At 45.1% G+C, this 21,727-nt stretch overlaps 3 protein-coding genes across 3 annotated transcripts; all 3 read left to right on the forward strand.

The window, feature by feature from the left end:
* The first annotated feature begins 210 nt into the window (after positions 1–210).
* On the forward strand, positions 211–10,066 carry LOC120032657. The gene is made up of 5 exons (XM_038978847.1): positions 211–389; positions 900–1,947; positions 3,648–3,791; positions 4,992–8,763; positions 8,860–10,066. Exons 2-4 carry the CDS (start codon positions 940–942, stop codon positions 5,841–5,843), a joined length of 2,004 nt encoding a protein of 667 aa, XP_038834775.1. The 5' UTR covers positions 211–389; positions 900–939; the 3' UTR covers positions 5,844–8,763; positions 8,860–10,066.
* A 244-nt stretch (positions 10,067–10,310) lies between these two features.
* LOC120032725 (ABC transporter F family member 4-like) lies at positions 10,311–16,565 on the forward strand. The gene is made up of 5 exons (XM_038978916.1): positions 10,311–10,416; positions 10,885–11,947; positions 14,639–14,851; positions 15,010–16,467; positions 16,512–16,565. The coding sequence occupies exons 2-5, from the start codon at positions 10,925–10,927 to the stop codon at positions 16,563–16,565; spliced, it is 2,748 nt and encodes a 915-aa protein (XP_038834844.1). The 5' UTR covers positions 10,311–10,416; positions 10,885–10,924.
* A 567-nt stretch (positions 16,566–17,132) lies between these two features.
* Positions 17,133–20,455, forward strand: LOC120032776. The gene is made up of 3 exons (XM_038978959.1): positions 17,133–18,447; positions 18,696–18,792; positions 19,428–20,455. Exons 1-2 carry the CDS (start codon positions 17,512–17,514, stop codon positions 18,768–18,770), a joined length of 1,011 nt encoding a protein of 336 aa, XP_038834887.1. The 5' UTR covers positions 17,133–17,511; the 3' UTR covers positions 18,771–18,792; positions 19,428–20,455.
* Positions 20,456–21,727: the final 1,272 nt, after the last annotated feature.

Raw genomic sequence — 21,727 nt, forward strand, 5'->3', positions numbered from 1 at the left:
GTCTTTCACTTTGTAAATATTTAAATGAATAAAATATTCTGTCTAATATTGTAAGTGTGGAGTATGTCAAAAGTCATTTAACATTTCTTTTCAGGCATAACTTTCATTGGTTTAGTATTAGAAAATGCCATGCTCTTCGCACTCCGTCCTATTGGTGGCAGTATTGGAATGTCGATCCTATGAAGCTGAATACAGAGCTATAGACGAAGTAGACAAGAAACGAGGTTATGTTGGTTGACCAGTTGCCTTTATAACAAACTTAACCCGATCTATACAATTTATATTAAAATCAAATTACTCCGATTTTTAAGAGAGACTGGTATGCAAATTGTTTGACCCTACAAGATCCAGGAGACGGCGAACACATAAGCCTGCGCGAGAATCTCGAGGTAGGCAATCATTAGCTATAGTCAATGTTTGCCGCCACTTATTATGGAAAATGTGCAATGTGACTATTTCAATGTGGCAATTTCATGTATTTGTCGATATTCTATCAGGCATGCTTGCATTTACAATCGTTAGCTAGCAAGGTATATGCCAACCTGCTCTGAAAATTACGTTACGAACTAGCTAGGTAGTAACCTATAGCTAACGTTAGCTGGCTAACGCTAGCACATTTCAGCTGACATTCAGAACAATAACGTACAAGCAAGCTAAGTTAGCATTATAGAAAACAAATGCAACTACTTATATATTGGAACTCAACTTGTTTGTTTAAAAGCCTGTTAATTCGTTTGAGGTCTTATGTCTTGCCTTGAACATGCATATCTGGGCAAAGAACATCCAATATAGCATAATCAACGACAAACATGCTTATATTCATCACATACTTAACATTAGTGTTATATAGTTGTCACCCAGACACACAGTACAGTTCACCACCATTTTATTCTCTGCAGTGAACCTGGAGTGTCAGTCCAGCTCCGGCACCTTGGCAGAATGTACCCCATAGATCCAGAGAGGCACAGTCAACGGAGGGAGTATGGAGAACCAGAGAGATGCAGTCAGCGGAGGGAGTATGAAGAACCAGAGAGATGCAGTCAGCGGAGGGAGTATGAAGAACCAGAGAGGTACAGTCGGCGGAGGGAGTATGGAGAACCAGAGACATACAGTCGGCGGAGGGAGTATGAAGAACCAGAGAGGTACAGTCGGCGGAGGGAGTATGAAGAACCAGAGACATACAGTCGGCGGAGGGAGTATGGAGAACCAGAGAGATGCAGTCAGCGGAGGGAGTATGGAGAACCAGAGAGATGCAGTCAGCGGGTGGAGTATGGAGAACCAGAGAGGTACAGTCGGCGGAAGGAGTATGGAGAACCAGAGACATGCAGTCAGCGGGTGGAGTATGGAGAACCAGAGAGGTACAGTCGGCGGAAGGAGTATGGAGAACCAGAGAGGTACAGTCGGCGGAAGGAGTACGGAGAACCAGAGAGGTACAGTCGGCGGAAGGAGTACGGAGAACCGAGCTCAGGACAATGGAACGATAGCCTTAAGAGAGACAACGCCCAGGCTATGGCCAGAGAGCCCTACAGTGAATACTCCAGCATGAGGAGGACTAGAGAAGGTTGGGAGGAGTATGGTAGCTCATATCAGAGGAAGCACATCATGGACCCGTCGTCCAGAGACTGGAGCGAAGGCTCATTGAGGGGTAGCGGTGCTCCCTTCTCCCCAGACACAGATGGGGACGTTGATGGAGATCCTCTGGAGCTCAGTGTGGAGGACCTAGAGGTCATAGAGGAGAAGAGAGCTTGCAAGAAAGCTGTTCTTGCTATGCCAAAGGTTAAACGCGGAGTTAAGGACATGCCTAAAGCACAGACTGCATATGCAACAGCGAAGGACATGTCTAAACAGAGGAAGGCGAACAATACAACATTTAACAGTAATGTCGCGGACCAGTCCTCACGCATATGCCAACCTCTTAAACGGAGGGTGCTGGACATTCTGAGTAAGGTATGTACCTATTAGTGCTGTATTTATTAATCAAGGTTGGGTCAATTATGAATTGCTAATTGGTCTTTAATTCCCATAAAAGTATTAGATTTGAATTGGCCACACTCAACAGGAAGCAGAATTACTTTTTAATTAAAGGGATAGTTCATGCAAAAATCTAGATTTGTGTCAAATTCCCCTTAATTTATTCCATACATCATTATGTTGACATCATGCATGGTTACCAAAACTATGTTTGACATATTGTAGCCGTACCAGCTCGCCGTCATGTATACAGTTAATAACGTGTAAGTACATTTATTTAACATTCCGTCTTGGGGCGTGACATTGGAGAAGTGTTCAAGTTAAGTCACGCTGAAAGGACTATTAATCAATGATGGATTTCAATGTTTGCTCGCACACACTCAATTTCTAGTTCCTGTCTGTTGTAACACGGTGCCCGTATTGCAAGGCTGACTAGTTAGGCCAAACAGGTGAGAAACACAGGTGTGCGCGTAAAGCAAAAACAGAAATTGGAATCCATGTTTGATTTGGAGGGGGGGGGGGGGGGGGTAGCATCCATCAATTGAATTGAATTATTTCCTGGGCACTGCTCGGCGACGCAACCGTCTACCAACCACGGAAATTCCCTCCTATTTGGGAAAAGTGTCACCAAACAGGCACAGTCTAGGGTCGGGAAATAAGACGCAAGGTGGGTAAGTGCTATTTTTTTTTTTTCATCTTTATTTAACCAGGTAGGCCAGTTGAGAACAAGTTCTCATTTATAACTGCGACCTGGCCAAGATAAAGCAAAGCAATGTGACAAGAATGCTATACTGCTAGACCCCTGGGCAAAACATGTTCTTAAAACATTTCATTTTTTAAATTCATCCTCCTGAAACAAGTTATAATTACAGTGGTCTGGAGATATTCAAAGTTAGTTATGTAGGTTCTCTAATTATGAATCATTCACTTTACATGTTATTAAATGTAATGATAGAAAAACATACATTTCTCAGAAAGCATTTGGTCAAACACTCCAGAATGGAAGAGAACATTTCATGACAAAAATACAAAACAAAATACTGTTTGACATCATTGAGTTATAATCAAACTAACATTTAAAATGGTATCTATTCTTTAGTAAGAGGTGTCTGGTGATTTTGGCAAAGGATTGAGGCTCATATGTCCATATCTAAGTTATTTAAAATTCGACTTTATAAAAAAATCTGCTTCCTGTGGGGTGTTAACAATTCAAAATCGAATTTCAATTAATGTGTTGAATTTAATTAAATTCTGAATTGATCTCAACACTGTTATGAATAAATCTTCCCTGATTGATCCAAAAGAAGTTGATGATGGATAGTAAACAATGCCAAAAAAGCCTTTGTCCAAAAAATCAAGGCACTAGCGTGTAGCGTAAAACATTTAAAGCTTTTTATTGTTTATGGCTTATGCATAGCAAAAAAATAAAAATCCACCAATGCGTTGTGACTACAACCGCCTTCATCAGGGTGACCATCAGATCTTTCCTGATGTTTGGATTCTGATGTTTCTGCTACATGGACTTAGCAGCAGACCCCCTTTTCTCCAAACACAGATCTAAGATCAGTTACCCACAGCCTTTAAGAGTCTAAGAGGTAAATAGAAACTGACCTTAGATCACTATTCAGAGACAACTGCATTACACATACAAAAATATTGTCTCTATTTTCCTCCAGGATACCCCTGCCAAGCTGAAGAAACAAAACAAGATGCGAGCATTGGAGCTGATGATTAGCGCTCCCCTAGAAAATGAAGAGGCCCGTCCTCTGAGACTGAAAGTGAAGGCTTTAATGAACCAGCGACGCTCTCCCAACAATGAGGTATGTAGCTTTAACAAAACATAGAGCTCTGCAAAAGTATCATAAGAAGGAAGTCAAGAAAACCATGGCTCCCGATTTATACAATCGATTTCTCCCATTGACACCCATTCCAAATAGGCAGGATATGAAGTGTCTACCTACTTGTACGCTTCATAATATTTTTTGTGTTCTTATAGACCTATCGTTTTTTCTAAAATGTCACCGCTATAATTAGTGTTATCCCTGTCAACCACCTGATGCATCAATTGCTACCTAGCATGCGAACAGTCATTGAGATAACTTGTAGCATAACTAGAATGGCCGAATGAGCCATTATGAAGGAATGCAACCAAATGCATTCATTGTGACATTCAGATGAACACAGCAAGCCCATGACAACACAAAGGTAGTGTGAAATGCACACATAAGTGATACGTAAATGAAGGATACGTTTGATGGGCCATCTTGATGATGCAAGCAGATCAAACATATTTTGTTTGTTTTATTGCTGAGCGATTAGTGCTTTTTCGGTTTCGATTATTTTTTAACATTAAATGCACTGTGGATTATGTGGGTTGAATGCTCTAACAGAGTAAAACAATTAATAAAAGTCCCATGATGGTAGTGACTGCCAATTACTGCTTATCACTTATTAACCATAATTTATTCACATAACTTTAATTTAATAAAATATTTCATTTGTGTATATTACATTTGTTTTATTTGATGACCTTATTTCATTCCAAGTCATCTCATCTCTAGAGCTTCTGCCTATGCTGTCTTACAAAATCACTATTTCGTAGTTCTTCAAAGTAAATAAGGCATACTTTTATGACTGCTGAATATCAAGTAGATTATGTATTTTCAGGTAGAGATACCTCACTAAGCAACAGCTGCTCTCTATATCACCTCACAATTGTGCATTCTTCTCTCTTCAATAGATGGCGTAAAAGAAACAGACCAGACAAGTAGATGGATTATGGTCATTGTAGTTATGCGCTAAAGCATGCTAAATATTGGCCTGTTGGAAACTACATTTCCCTACTAATTCCCTACCAAAAAAACGGAAAGAAGTGGTATTCAAATAATTTAAACATACGTCGGTCAATTAGTTTAAAAAAAGAAAAATACCCGAAATTTCGGTTAATCTCCCAGCACTAGTTTGTTTATAGCTGAAGTGGTTAGATATTCATTGATATTTCATCATATGTTTCCTGTTAGGTGGTCCCGAATGATAAACGGCACAATCAGAGGCCAGTTCATTCACTCAGGACACAGGAGCAAGACATAGCAGCCACAGGCTTCCAGCGCTTCCTCAATGTCCTCAATGAAGGGGTGGACATCAACAAGCTCTCAAAGATCGTCAACAACAAAAATGGGTTACTCATTGTGGGCGAGAAGCTACCACAAGTTTGGCCGACTCTGCCCGAGGGTCATGTTGACTCCAGCAGTAGATCCAAGTCTTCTCCAGTTGAGGAGAAGAAGAAGGTGAGGCTTGAGGATGAGCAGCGGTACGAGCAGATGCAGACCCTGCTGGAGATCGTTGGGCTGGACTTGGGGGTTGAGGAGTTGGGTCAGCTGACAGACAGGACCAATGATAGGCTGTATGGGAAGATGGGAGACTTGAAAAGGAAGTTCAAGAATGAGAAGAGAAAAGAGAAAAAGGAGAGCGAGCCCTCATTTAAACATCTCAGTACTTCCTCATTACCATCAGACAGCGCCAGCCCTAGCCCCCTTCTAAACCAGCACTCAAACATGACCGTTGAATACAGCAGCTCTAGTAACAGGGTATGGGACATAGAGAGACACAGGGACAGATCTGAGAGGGACTGGCACCGACACTCTGGTACCAGAGACAAGGACAGAGGGAAGGAAGAGGATATAGTCAGAAAAATTGAGAGATCTGAAAGAGATGGAGAGAGAGATGGGCACAGACACTCTAGTACTAGAGACCAGGACAGAGAGGGAGACAAGGACAGAGTCAGAAAAGGGGACAGTCCTGCGAGAGAGAAATACGGGCGAAGATGCTCTCGTACCAGAGAAGGGCCGAGTCAGAGAAAGGGACAGATCTGAGAGAAACCGAAAGGGAGACGGGCACAGACACTCTAGTACCAGAGAGAGAGAGACAAGGACATACCAGTAGTCAGAGAAACTAAGAGATCAGAAAGGAATAGAGATAAAGACCCAGAGAAAGACTGGGACGGAGGCCGAGAGAGAGACCGGGACAGATCTAGGAGAGACGGGCCGATACAGATCTGAGAGACACGGGGACAGAGACCCAGAGAAAGACTGGGACGGAGGCCGAGAGAGAGACCGGGACAGATCTAGGAGAGACGGGCCGATACAGATCTGAGAGACACGGGGACAGAGACCCAGAGAAAGACTGGGACGGAGGCCGAGAGAGAGACCGGGACAGATCTAGGAGAGACGGGCCGATACAGATCTGAGAGACACGGGGACAGAGACCCAGAGAAAGACTGGGACGGAGACCGGGACAGATCTGAGAGACACGGGGACAGAGACCCAGAGAAAGGCAGGGACGGAGGCAGAGAGGGAGACCGGGACAGATACAGATCTGAGAGAGACAGAAACCGAGCGATAGACAAGGACATAGACAGGTGGTTGCAAAGGACCAGAGACAAACAGACAGCGACTGCCACACTATTACTAAAGACTGGGACATAGAGAGATCTGAGAGGTTTAGGCATGGGGATGAGTCCATTGACAGCTCAATTGAGCTCTACTCATACTCCATTTACCCTGTATACCCTGTTTCTCATCCTCCTCGTGCATCTATAATGGCAACAAACTCCCCCACCCAGTACTCTCAGTTTATGGCATACCACAGCAGCCCCTACACCATTGCCTTCCCTCCAGTGTGGGGTTATCCCCCTGATACCACGCTTCCTGGTATTATGTCCCCTGGTACCATGCTTCCTGGAATCATGCCCGCTGGTGCCATGCTGCCTGGTAACAAGCCCCTCCTACCTAACCCCCCTGGGGATCCACCCTACCCCAGCGCCCCCCCATATTACTCTAATGGCACCACATCCTTAAACCAGACATACGCATCTACCCAGCCTGCTAGCAACCTCCAGCTCACATCTACCCAGCCTGCTACTAGCAACCTCCAGCTCTCATCTACCCAGCCTGCTACTAGCAACCTCCAGCTCTCATCTACACAGCCTGCTACTAGCAACCTCCAGCTCACATCTACCCAGGCTACTACTAGCAACCTCCAGCTCACATCTACCCAGGCTGCTACTAGCAACCTCCAGCTCACATCTACCCAGCCTGCTACTAGCAACCTCCAGCTCACATCTACCCAGGCTGCTACTAGCAACCTCCAGCTCTCATCTACCCAGGCTGCTACTAGCAACCTCCAGCTCTCATCTACCCAGCCTGCTACTAGCAACCTCCAGCTCACATCTACCCAGCCTGCCAGCACTCCAGCAGTCTTAAGTTAGAGATACACATACACCCAGCCTGCTAGCAACCTCCAGCTCACATACACCCAGCACGCTAGCAACCACAAGGAAAAGTCACAGAAGCATGCAGAAGCCGTAGTGAAAGTGTCCTGTCAGATGGCGACAAAGAAGTCCCCCGCGGTATTGACCACTCGGATAGCGACAAAGAAGTCCCCCTCTGAACCAGGGTCCAAGAAGAAAGCAAAGGGGAGAAACAATATATTCTTCACAGGTATATTCATGAAGAGTTATCAGTCATCTAAGGAAGTTTCAGTATAATATGAAATGGCTTGAGAAGAGGAGGAATAAGGCTCACCAGCGCAAAAGAAAGCGATTGCTTGCAGCAGGGAAAGTGGCCCCTCACTTCCCCTTTGAACCGGAGCCCAAGAAAGACCAAGAAGGAGAAGCAATGATAGATGGGGAGAAACTACATGCTGACACTGCTAAAGAAGTGGTCCCTCAGGAAGCTGCAAAGAATTTGGAGACACCATCTGAAACAGGGCCTAAGAAAGAACCAGAAGGCGAGAAACCACATGCTGACGCTGCAGAGAAAGTGGCTCCTCAGGTGACTGCAATCGACTCTGCGGCCCCCTCTGAAATGGGCCCCAAGAAAAAAATGTTGTATCCAGGTATCTTCATGAGGATTCGAATCAGATGTCTAAAGAGGCATCAGTACAAGATGAAAGGGAATAGGAAGCATCTTGCAAAGAGGAGGAAAAAGGCTTTCCAGTACAAAGGGAAGAGACCACTTGTAGACACTAAGGAGAAAGTGCCTCTAGATGCTGCAAAGGACTCTGGGGAGCCCTCTGAGCCAAAGCCCAAGAAAAAGAAGAAAACACTAGAGGAAAAAGGAGAGCGGTTCCGTGTACCCTTATGAATATATTTGACAAGGGGGAAACTGTCAAAGGCAAAAGCAGATACTGAGGCCAATGAACCAGCACCCAAGATGGAAGGGGAGGGAGGAATGACAGAAGGGAAGGAACTGCTTGCAGACACAATAGAGAAAGTAGTTCCTCAGATGGCTACAAATGACTCTTAGCTTCCCTCTGAACCAGGGCCCAACAAAGAACCAGAAAGAGAGGAAGAAACTACGTTAGAAGAGGAGAAACTGCTTGCAGATCATATGGAGAAAAGTGTCTGCAAAGGGCCCTCTTGGAACCAAAGGCTGAGAAAGGCCGAGAAAGAGAGGACAACGCAATTAAAGATGGCGAGAAACTGCTAGCAGACCTTGTGGAGAAAGCGGCTATAATGGGCCCTGGCTTCCTCTCTGAACCAGGCTGAGAAAGAGACAAGGGGAGAAACAACAAGTTCTCCCTTGGTTATCTGAAATACCCATGTTTTCACTAAGATGAGGTTATGTTGACCTTTTATCTACCTATGACTTGGCGTTCACCATTCAACCACATTTTGTTGTTGTTATGGCAAAGCCTTTTAATGACATTGAATTTCTTAAATGTTCCTCAACTTGAAGAGTTCAACCTGAAGATGGGCACGCCTAACATAGCCTCAAAGGATGGCTAGCTGTTGTAAGTAAAAGCACCAGAAATACATTGGTTTCAAAGGAACATGATTGTATTATATCATAGCAAGTAATTCGTCTCAACTCTTTCTCTTTTCTGCAGATCTTCACTTGGCATCATGATCTCATCTCCCACTAGAATAGAACCTGCTGCAGACCCATCCAGACCCTATGGACATCAGTTGGCTTACATTCTTACCTATCATCCATTTATAGATTTGTAATGACACTAACAAAGGATTTTTTAAAGTTGAGCCTTGTCCTTAAATGCTTCATATTGAAGTTATTTTCAGTGTAATTTATTAGTATTGTGTGTATGTGGTAGGGCCTAGGCCATTCATATATGCTAAGTACCTTTAGCGTCTATTGACGATAGTATCTTCTGGCCGGGGGCACCGACACTTGCACGAAATGTTAACATGCATCGTTTCAATTAAGATTTTGGAGACATAAGGAACTATCTTTCATATCAGTAGAGAGGAAAAACATGTTTATTGGGTTAGGGTTCTCACACGGCCATATTTCCATGTTACAGTGCTTGTTTACGGAAAACGGACGGAAGACCGTTGACTACCTGTGCTAATTAGCGATCTGCATCTCCAAAAACCTGTGTGTAAACGGAAGATGGACGCCACAAACTCATCACTGAAAATACTGTCGGCTGCAACTGTTAACACCGGTTTTATAAACTGGGTGGTTTGAGGCCTGAATTCTGATTGGCTGAAAGCCATGGTTTATCAGACCGTATACCACGGGTGTGACTAAACATTTAGTTTTACGGCTCTAATTACGTTGGGAACCAGTTTATAATAGCAATAAGGCTCCTCTGGGGTTTGTGATTATGGTCAATATACCACTGCTAAGGGCTGTGTCCAGGCACTCTGTGTTGCGTCGTGCCGTGGTATATTGCCCATATACCACTCTTCCTCTGGCCTTATTGCTTATATAACACTAGAGTAAATGTATATTTTGCATATGAAAGTTGATGGCTTTATGTTTCTAGAACCGTACCTCAATTTAGATGGAGTATTTGGCTGCCAGAGACAATTTGCCTGTTATAAACCAAATAAGGGTGTGGAGTTTACTTGGTCTGGTCATGTGGTCAGAAAAAACTCCTGGCCCTAGACATAGTACATGTGTATCAATGCATGAAAAGACTATTGACGGCATTATGTTTGTAAGTTCTCATGCCTGATAGCTAAAAGTAAGAACTGCCCTTGTTTCATTCCCCAGTTCAGTCAGCCTTCCTATTTCTATAGATCATCTTTCACTTTGTAAATATGTAATTGAATAAAATATTCTGTCTAATATTGTAAGTGTGTAGTGTATCATATTTCAAATTAACTTCAACCCATTGAGCTTCACATTCCTTTTCAGGGACAACTTCCATTGGTTTTGTATTAGAAAATCCCATGCACTTTCGCATTCTGCCCTATTGGTGGCAGTATTGAATTTTTTATCCTATGAAGCTGAAATAATTTAACTCGAAGTAGTTTATTGTTTGATCAGTTGCCGTTCTAACAATTGAACAATATACAATAGTATTTCCAAGTCAAGGCACTTCGATTTTTCAGACTCTGATTGTGTACGTGCAAGTTATCGGAACCCTCAAGATCCAGAACGAGACGGCGAACAAAGGCCTGCGCAGGCCTGCGCGAAGGTAGCATTAGCGCAGTAAAAAGGGGCAGACTGGAGGCTAACAATTATTACAATCAATGCTTGCACCTTTTAAGTGGCAACGTGACTTTAGATTTGGCTATTTTATATATTTGTCGATATTCTTCTACCTGGCATGCTTACATTTTACAATATTTAGCTAGCAAGCTATATGCGGGCCTGCTCTGAAAATTAGATGACTAACACATTTCAGCTGACATTCAAAACAATATCTTACAAGCAGGTTAGCATATAAGTCAAATTTAACTACCTATATATTGGAACTTGTTTGTTAGAAGCCTGTTAATTACTTTGAGCCCTTATGTCTTGCCTTGAACATGCATATCTGGGCAAAGAACATCCAATATAGCATAATCAATGACAAACATGTTTATATTCATCACATGCTTAACATTAGTGTTATAGTTGTCACCCAGACACACAGTACAGTTCACCATTTTATTCTCTGCAGTGAACCTGGAGTATCAGCCTAGCTCAGGCACCTTGGCAGAATGTACCCCATGGATCCAGAGAGGCACAGTCACCAGAGGGAGTATGGCGCACCAGAAACATGCAGTCAGCGGAGGGAGTATGAAGAACCAGAGACATGCAGTCAGAGGAGGGAGTATGAAGAACCAGAGAGATGCAGTCAGCGGATGGAGTATAGGGAACCAGAGACATGCAGTCAGCAGATGGAGTATAGGGAACCAGAGACATGCAGTCAGCGGATGGAGTATAGGGAACCAGAGACATGCAGTCAGCGGATGGAGTATGAAGAACCAGAGACATGCAGTCAGCGGAGGGAGTATGAAGAACCAGAGAGATGCAGTCAGCGGAGGGAGTATGGAGTACCAGAGAGGTACAGTCGGCGGAAGGAGTATGGAGAACCAGAGACATGCAGTCAGCGGAGGGAGTATGAAGAACCAGAGAGATGCAGTCAGCGGAGGGAGTATGGAGAACCAGAGAGATGCAGTCAGCGGAGGGAGTATGGAGAACCAGAGAGATGCAGTCAGCGGAGGGAGTACAGAGAACCGAGCTCAGGGCAATGGGGCGATGGCCTTGAGACGAGAGACAACGGCCAGGCTATGGCCAGAGAGCCCTACAGTGAATACCCCAGCATGAGGAGGACTAGAGAAGGTTGGGAGGAGTATGGTTCTTCCTCTGATATGAGCTTCATCATGGACCCATCGTCCAGAGACTGGAGCGAAGATTCATTGAGGGGTAGCAGTGCTCCCTTCTCCCCAGACACAGATGGGGACGTTGATGGAGATCCTGTGGAGCTCAGTGTGGAGGACCTGGAGCTCCTTCGTAAGAGGATGGAGCTGGAGATCATAGAGGAACAGATTGCCCGCAAAAAAGCTGTTCTTGCTATGGAATTGGTTGGACCTGAATCAAAGGCCATCCGTAAACAGAAGACGAAGGACAAGGACCTTGAAATGTTAACAAAAAATGTTTCCAATAAGGATGTTACTCTTAAAGAGAGGGTGAATAGCATTTTGAGAAAGCGGGCATGGACCAATGAATGTCGCTCAAAGGTATGTGCTTGTTACATCTGTATTTATGAATAGATGTATTTCCTGATGTTTGATGCACTGTTCCATGACATAGACTAAGGAGAGGCAGTAGAATAACCCCCAAGTGAAGATCTAGATTCAGTTACCCATAAACCTGTCCCCATTAACCATTTAGAGGTAAAAATACTAAACTGACCTTAGATCAGTATTCAGGGACAACGTAGGCTTGATCAGCATCATACATCTTCAAATTATTTCTTAATTCTTTGTATGTCCTTTTCAGGAACATCGCAAATTCAACAGCACAACTTCACCACATATACATAAATACAAAAGGGATGTGCATCTTTCCCTTTCAAGACGATTCGACATGTATCTAGATGCATGTGCTCTGATACGGGAACGATACGTTTTAGTTTGAAACGATTCGGTTTGATTAGAGAATTAATAGATTTGGTTTCATACACTTACATTTGTTGCATAAACGCATACATTTTCCATTCTGAATTCAAACATGCTACTGATTTAGCTCATAAGCTGGGCCTCTCTGAGCTGGAGCTGTGTGTGTGTAAATTATATACAGTGCCTTCGGAAAGTATTCAGACCCCTTGACTTTTTCCACATTTTGTTACATTAGTCTGATTCTAAAAATGATTAAATCAAATTTCTCCTCATCAATCTACACACAATACCCCATAAGGACAAAGCAAAAACGTGTTTAGGCATTTTTGCTAATTTATCATAAAAAAAACTGAAATCACATTTACATAAGTATTCAAACCCTTTACTCAGTACTTTGTTGAAGCACCTTTGACTGCGACTACAGCCTCAAGTCTTCTTGGGTATGACTCTACAAGCTTGGCACACCTGTATTTGGGGAGTTTATCCCATTCTTCTCTGCAGATCCTCTCAAGCTCTGTCAGGTTGGATGGGGAGCGTTGCTGCACAGCTATTTTCAGGTCTCTCCAGAGATGTTCAAGTCCGGGCGCTGACTGGGCCACACAAGGACATTCAAAGACTTGTCCCGAAGCCACTCCTGCGTTGTCTTGGCTGTGTGACCTAGACCACTCCCGGGTGGCGCAGTGGTCTAGGGCACTGCATCGCAGTGCTAGCTGCGCCACCAGAGTCTCTGGGTTCGCGCCCAGGCTCTGTCGCAGCCGGCCGCAACCGGGAGGTCCGTGGGGCGACGCACAATTGGCATAGCGTCGTCCGGGTTAGGGAGGGTTTGGCCGGTAGGGATATCCTTGTCTCAGTATGTAAAAATGTAATAAAATTTATGCACTCTACTGTAAGTCGCTCTGGATAAGAGCGTCTGCTAAATGACTAAAATGTAATGTAAATGTGTGCTTAGGATCGTTGTTCTGTTGGAAGGTGAACCTTGGTCCCAGTCTGAGGTCCTGAGCGCTCTGGAGCAGGTTTTCATCAAGGCTCTCTCTGTACTTTGCGTCAGTCATCTTTCCCTCGATCCTGACTAGTCTTCCAGTCCCTGCTGCTGAAAAACATCCCCACAGCATGATGCTGCCACCGCCATGCTTCACAATAGGGATGGTGCCAGGTTTCCTCCAGACGTGACGCTTGGCATTCAGGCCAAAGAGTTCAATCTTGGTTTTATCAAACCAGAGAATCTTGTTTCTTTAGGTGCCTTTTGGCAAACTCCAAGCGGCCTGTCATGTACCTTTTACTGAGGAGTGGCTTCCGTCTGGCCACTCTGCCATAAAAGCCTGATTAGTGGAAGTTTCTCCCATCTCCACAGAGACTCTAGAGCTCTGTCAGAGTGACCATCATGGTCACCTCCCTGACCAAGGCCCTTCTCCCACGATTGCTCAGTCTGGCCTCGCGGCCAACTCTAGGAAAAGTCTTGGTGGTTGCAAACTTCTTCTATTTAAGAATGATGGACGGCACTGTATTCCTGGGGACCTTCAGTGCTGCAAAAATGTTTTGTTACCCTTCCCCAGATCTGTCTCGTAGCTCTACAGACAATTCCTTCAACATCATGGCTTGGTTTTTGCTGTGACATGCACTGTCAACTGTGGGACCTTTTATAGACAGATGTGTGCCTTTCCAAATCATGTCCAATCAATTGAATTTACCACAGCTGGACTCCAATCAAGTTGTAGAAACACCTCAAGGATGATCAACGGAAACAGGATGCACCTGAGCTCAGTTTTGAGTCTCATAGCAAAGGGTCTGAATACTTATGTAAATAATGTATTTAATATTTTTATGGGGTATTGTGTGTGTAGATTGCTGAGGATTATATTTTTTGGGGGTCAATTTTGGAATAAGGCTGTAACGTAACAAAATTTGGAGAAAGTCAAGGGGTCTGAATACTTCCCGAAGGCACTGTATGTCTATGGTGTGTGTACTATGTAGGCACCTGATCTGGCCGTAAGGGAGACTAGGCATCTACCACCCCCCTGGCAGATTTTGGGGGACAATGATTTATGGTTCTGAAATCAGCATAACCCACTAACTAACTTGTCACTTTTGCAGATTAAGTGTTTGAGCTAGTAATGTATCAATAGTTATCATTTACAAACGATCTATGACATAGCCAATGAATATATAGCACAACTTTGAATTTCACCCCCATCTCAAAATTGAATGGTTTCAAAATCAAATGTTTTTTCTTTTTGTTGGTCAGAATAGTTTGTTTAATTCTCTGATACTGGTGGTACTGGTACATTCAATATTTTCCTCAATTTACTCCAGGAGGCTGCCAACCAGCAGGTCCCTCCCAAGCTTGTTCTCCATCCGCCCAAAGTGGTCAAAAGCTTTGTGGAACGGATGAACGAGTCCATCCTGCACAAAGACAGCATAGTGAAGGGCAGCCTTACCCTGGACATCCATGAAGAGGAGCATCCTCTGAAACTCAAAGTGGAGGCTTTATTGGAGCAGCGACGTAATCCCACGGTGAATAAGGAGGTATGTACTATGTAGCATATTTGGGATCAATTGTGTTTTGAGTCCCCTCACTCTTAAGGAAGCGAACCAGCATACACATTTAAAATGTATATAGCTGTTGCAGTGGATGGTTATTTGTTGATGTTTCCTCATGTTTGGTCCCTTATCCCATTGTTCAGGACAAAGCAGCCAAGGGCTTCCAGTACTTCCTCGATGTCCTCAACAAAGGGGTGGACATCGACAGGCTCTCAAAGATTGTCAACAATTTCAAGGATTTACCCTCTATGGGAGAGGAGCTACCACAAGGTCAGCCGCCTCCACTTGATGGCCAGCCCGAGACCAACTCTAAGAGTGAGAGGAAGGTGCCCTCTCGCAAAAGGCGCTCCCGGTTTGATGAGTTCCCGCTAGGTTGTTTCAATATACTCGGGGTTCAGCCCAATCCGTTTGGGGATCTGTTGCGTGAAGTGGTCCCAGCAGATAGCGTTCTGCCACAGCACCGCAGTCTCTTACAAAGTGGAGGAGGAGAGATTGGGCAACATAGCCTTAGCTTGGGCTTCATCCAGGCTATGGATAGCCCAAAAAACAAAAAGCCCAAGTCTACACAGGTGGAGGAGAAGAGGAAAGGGAGGCATACGTCCAAGTCTCCACCTGTTGAGGAGAAGAGGAAAGGGAGGCATAAGTCCAAGTCTCCACCTGTTGAGGAGAAGAGGAAAGGGAGGCTTAAGTCCAAGTCTCCACCTGTTGAGGAGACGAGGAAAGGGAGGCTTAAGTCCAAGTCTCCACCTGTTGAGGAGAAGAGGAAAGGGAGGCTTAAGTCCAAGTCTCCACCTGTTGAGGAGAAGAGGAAAGGGAGGCTTAAGTCCAAGTCTCCACCTGTTGAGGAGAAGAGGAAAGGGAGGCACAAGTCCAAGTCTCCACCTGTTGAGGAGAAGAGGAAAGGGAGGCTTAAGTCCAAGTCTCCACCTGTTGAGGAGAAGAGGAAAGGGAGGCTTAAGTCCAAGTCTCCACCTGTTGAGGAGAATAGGAAAGAGAGGCCTGAGGATGAGCAGAAATACGGACAAATCCAGAGCCTGCTGCAGACTATTGGGCTGGATCTGGGGGTGGAGGAGTTGGGCCGACTGAACGACAGGATCCAGGAGAGGCTGTATGGGAAGAAGAGAGACCTGGAGAAGAAGGTGGGCAAGAAAGAAAGCGTGTGGGGGGTTGAGAAAGAGGAGAGCAAGAAGGACAAAGAGGAGAGCAAGAAGGACAAAGAGGAGAGCAAGAAGGGCAAAGAGGAGAGCAAGAAGGGCAAAGAGGAGAGCAAGAAGGGCAAAGAGGAGAACAAGAAGGACAAAGAGGAGAGCAAGAAGGACAAAGAGGAGAGCAAGAAGGGCAAAGAGGAGAGCAAGAAGGACAAAGAGGAGAGCAAGAAGGGCAAAGAGGAGAGCAAGAAGGACAAAGAGGAGAGCAAGAAGGACAAAGAGGAGAGCAAGAAGGACAAAGAGGAGAGCAAGAAGGACAAAGAGGAGAGCAAGAAGGACAAAGAGGAGAGCAAGAAGGACAAAGAGGAGAGTGAGAAAGATAAACAGGAGGAGGAAGAGGAGAGCGAGAAGGAGAAAGAGGAGAGCGAGAAAGGGAAAGATAAAGAGGAGAAAGCATGCTCAAGTAAATGTCACAGTTTTTCCTTGTTATCAGATAGCTCCAACTCCAGCCCCCCTTGCCATCGGTGGACCGCAGAATACAAACGCTCTAGCACCAGAGACCAGGACACAGAGAGAGACGGGGGCAGATCTGAGAGAAACAGAGACAGCCGCTCTAGCACCAGAGACCAGGACAGAGAGAGATACAAGGGCAGATCTGAGAGAAACAGAGACAGACGCTCTAGCACCAGAGACCAGGACAGCGAGAGAGACGGGGGCAGATCTAAGAGAGACAGAGACAGACGCTCTAGCACCAGAGACCAGGACAGAGAGAGAGACGGGGGCAGATCTGAGAGAGACAGAGACAGACACTCTAGCACCAGAGACCAGGACAGAGAGAGAGACGGCGGCAGATCTGAGAGAAACAGAGAGAGATACAAGGGCAGATCTGAGAGAAACAGAGACAGACGCTCTAGCACCAGAGACCAGGACAGAGAGAGAGACAGGGGCAGATCTGAGAGAAACAGAGACAGACGCTCTAGCACCAGAGACCAGGACAGAGAGAGAGACTGGGGCAGATCTGAGAGAAACAGAGACAGACGCTCTAGCACCAGAGACCAGGACAGAGAGAGAGACAGAGACTGGGGCAGATCTGAGAGATTCGGGGGCAGATCTGAGAGAGACAGAGACAGACGCTCTAGCGCCAGAGACCAGGACAGAGAGAGAGACGGGGGCAGATCTGAGAGAAACAGAGAGAGAGACAGGCACTCTAGGTCCAGAGAGCTTGATAGATATAGATGGTGGGAGACAGAAAGGAAAATACGCTCTAGTACTAGAGACGGGGACAGAGAGTGGGACAGGAGCAGATCTGAGAGAGACAGAGACAGACTATCTAGTACCAGAGGCGGATCAGAGAAAGATGGTGATGGAGACAGATCTGAGAGAGACAAGGACAGAGAGAGATGGTGGGAGCGAGACAAAGACTGGGATGGGGACAAGGAAAGCTTCCTGGGGCTTTACCCATACTCCAACGATCCTACACACCCTCATGCATCTTTGATGGCAACCGACTCAGTGCAGTACATGGCATACCACGGCAGCCGCTACGGCAGCACCTTCCCTCCAGGGTGTGGCTTTCCCCCTGGTACCATGTTCCCTGGTACCGTGCCCCCTGGTACAGTGCCCCCATGCCCCCTGGTACAGTGCCCCCCCTATCCACTGTACCCTAACTGCCCACCTTATTGCTATAATGGCACTTCAGAAACGTTTTTCCAGCCATACACACAGGCCACTGGAAACCCCCAGTTCACAAACATGGATGTACAAGTGCAGGACCCAGACGCATCCCTGAGCATCCCTGAACAGGACATAGAAACTGTGTGGCCCAGACTTGTCCATCCCAGAATGAACCAAGACTCAAACACTGCTAGACTAAACCGGTTGAGTATAAAAATGCAACTAAAGAGGCAACGCTATAGGATTAATTTGATCAATCGCAAAAATATACAGGAATTGAGACAGCTTAAAGAAACTCCTCTGGTGGCTGCCAAGGTGCCCCCCTCTGAGCCAGGTACAAAGAAAGTGCCAGAAATAGATGCGGTCCCTCCTGTGGCTACAAAGTATTCTGGGGCACCCTATAGAACAGGATTCCCAAATAGAAAATGGAGAAAAGGGAAAATATTGGAAGAAAAAGAAAGTATATTCAACCAAGGTTTATCCATGAGAAACAGAGCCTATATGACAAGGTGGAAACTGCGTTTTGCGGAAGCGGTTGCAAAAGGCTTTGAGGTCCCCTCTGAACCAGAGCCCAAGACGGAGCCAGAAGCGGAGGACAAATCATTGACAGAATGGCAGAGACTGTTTGCAGACTCTGTGGAGAATGTGGCCGCAACGGACCTATTTGCCCTCTCTGAACCAGAGGCTGAGAAAAAGCCTGACTGGGAGACCGAGCAGAAAAGGACAGACGAAGAGATGAAGGCCAAATTAAAGAAAAAGGTTTGTGACATTTAGAGTTCGAGACTACATTTGCTCTAATGAATCAAAGTACTGTCCTCTATTGGTTATGAAGAATGCATGTCTGTGTCTATTCTAAATGTTAATAGATGTCATCCCCAGAGAGTGGCAGAAACACCAAAACCTTGATATATGTCCCTCTTGATTTTCTACTAATTAAATAGTGATGATTTAATATATCAATATGACAAAGCCTTTTTAAAGACAATAATTCTGTTGTTTTTTCCCAGCTTGGCGAGTTCAACCTGAAGATGAAGCAGAAATCAACGCATTTAAAAGAAGCCCCAACAGAAGCCCCAACATAACCTGAAAGGGCGGCTGTTGTAGGTAAAACAGCTTGAAATACAACATCTGTTTCATGTCAATGAATTTGTGTTCATATCACACCTTAAAAAGTAAGATGTAGCCTCCCGGGTGGCGCAGTGGTCTAGGGCACTGCATCGCAGCGCTAGCTGCGCCACCAGAGTCTCTGGGTTCGCGCCCAGGCTCGGAGGTCCGTGGGGCGACGCACAATTGGCCTAGCGTCGTCCGGGTTAGGGAGGGTTTGGCCGGTAGGGATATCCTTGTCTCATCGCTCCAGCGACTCCTGTGGCGGGCCGGGCGCAGTGCGCGCTAACCAAGGGGGCCAGGTGCACGGTGTTTCCTCCGACACATTGGTGCGGCTGGCTTCCGGATTGGAGGTGCGCTGTGTTAAGCAGTGCGGCTTGGTTGGGTTGTGCTTCGGAGGACGCATGGCTTTCGACCTTCGTCTCTCCCGAGCCCGTACGGGAGTTGTAGCGATGAGACAAGATAGTAATTACTAGCGATTGGATACCACGAAAAATTGGGGAGAAAGGGGGGTAAAATTAAAAAAAATTAAAAGTAAGATGTCACTAATAATACCCAGAGAATCTTTTATTTGTGACACTTACGCAATGACATCATTCATCTCAAGTCTTCTTCTTTTCTGCTGATCTTCACAGTGCGTCATGAGCTCACCTCCCCTTCGAACCTGCTGCTGACCCATCCAGACCCTGTGGACATCCGTTGGCTAACATTCTCTTTATCTAATATACACTCACTGGCCAGTTTATTAGGTACATACCGGGTCGGATCCTCCTTTTCCTCCAGAACAGCCTGAATTGTTTGGGGCATTCTACACGTTGTCTGAAACGTTCCACAGGGATGCTGGTTCACGCTGACGTGATGGCATCACGCAGTTGCTGCAGATTGGACGGCAGTACATTCATGCAGCGAACAGCCCGTTCCATCTCATCCCAAAGAGGCTGTACTGGGTTGAGGTCTGAGGACTGCGCAGGCCACTCAAATAAACTGAACTTGCTGTCATGCTCCAGGCAATGTTTTTCCACTCCTCGATTGTCCAGTGCTGATGATCACATGCCCACTGGAGCTGCTGCTTCTTGTTTTTAGCTGGTAAGAGTGGAACCCGGTGTGGTCGTCTGCTGCAATAGCCCATCCGTGACAAGGATCGACAAGTTGTGCGTTCTGAGATGCTGTTCGGCACACCGCTGCTGTACTGCGCCACTATTTGTCTGTTTGTGGCCCGCCTGTTAGCTTGCACGATTCTTGCCGCTCTCTTTTGACCTCTCATCAACGAGTTGTTTTCGCCAACAGGACTGCCGCAGAATGGATGTTTCTTTGTTTGTCGCACCATTCTCTGTAAACTCTAGACACTGTTGTGCCTGAAAAGCCCAGGAAGGTGGCCGTTTCTGATACAGGAGTGTCTGGCACCGACGATCATAACATGCTTAAAGTCGCTTAGGTCAGTTGTTTTGTCCACTAACGTTCAATGGAACAGTAACTGAATGCCTCAATCCCTGTCTCCCTGCTTTATATAGCAAGTCACAGCCACGTGACTCACTGTCTGTAAGAGCGGTCCATTTTCGTAAATGGAGTGGTGTACCAAATAAACTGGCTGATGAGTGAGTTGTTTTTGGGAGTGTCTGTACTTTACTTTATTTTTTTTATTTTTGACAACTTTTACTTTTACTTCGCTACATTTGTAAAGAAAATAATGTACTTTTTACTCAATACAATTTCCCTGACACCAAAAAGTACTCATTACATTTTGAATGCCTAGCAGGACAGTAAAATGGTCCAATTCATACACTTATCAAGAGAACATCCCTGGTCATCTCTACTGCCTCTGATCTGGCGGCCTGAGTATTGGAGTGTGTACCTGGCTATCCGTAAATTAAGAAAACACATTGTGCCGTCTAGTTTGCTTAATATAAGAAATTTGAAATTATTGTTGCTTTTGATACTTAATTATATTTTAGCAATTACATTTACTTTTGATACTTAGGTATATTTAAAACCAAATACTTTTTACTTAAGTAGTATTTTACTGGGTGACTTTTACTTGAGTAATTTTCTAATAAGGTATCTTTACTTTTGCTCAAGTATGACGATTGGGTAGTTTTTCCACCACTGATTGCATTCTACCACCTGGAATGTCATTGCATTCTACCACCAGAATATTTCTAGATTTGTACACTGAACAAAAATATAAACGCAACATGTGAAGTGCTGAAGAAAAATAAATCCAGGAAATGTTCCATATGCACACATTTGTTTACATCCTTGTTAGTGAGCTTTTCTCCTTTGCCAAGATAATCCATCCACCTGACAGTTGTGTCATAAAGGAGCTGATTAAACAGCATGATCATTACACAGGTGCACCTTGTGCATGGGACAATAAAAGGACACTTTAAAATGTACAGTTTTGTCACACAATACAATGCCACAGATGTCTCAAGTTTTGAGGGAGCATGCAGTTGGCATGCTGACTGCAGGAATGTCCACCAGAGCTCTTGCCAGATAATTTAATGTTCATTTATCTACCATAAGCTACCTCCGTCATTTTAGAGAAATTGTCAGTACGTACAACCGGCCTCACAACCGCAGACCACGTGGGGGGTGCTGTGGAGAATTTCTGTCTGTAGTAAAGCCCTTTTGTGGGGAAAGAATATTCTGATTGGCTGAGCCTGGTGGTGGGTGGCCCTGGCTGCCAAGTGGGTGGGCCTATGCCCTCCAAGGCCCAATCATGGCTACACCTCTCTGCCCAGTCATGTGAAATCCATAAATTAGGGCCTAATGAATTTATTTAAATTTACTAATTTCCTTATATGAACGCTAACTCAGTAAAAACTTAGAAATTGTTGCATGTTGCTATTATATCTTTGTTCAGTATAATAATATCACCATAGGTTTGTCTTCTGGACATATCCTCAGAGGATTCATATTGAATTTTTTTTCAGTA

The sequence above is a fragment of the Salvelinus namaycush genome, chromosome 39 (genome assembly GCF_016432855.1).
Source record: "Salvelinus namaycush isolate Seneca chromosome 39, SaNama_1.0, whole genome shotgun sequence".
NCBI classification, from domain to species: domain Eukaryota; kingdom Metazoa; phylum Chordata; class Actinopteri; order Salmoniformes; family Salmonidae; genus Salvelinus; species Salvelinus namaycush.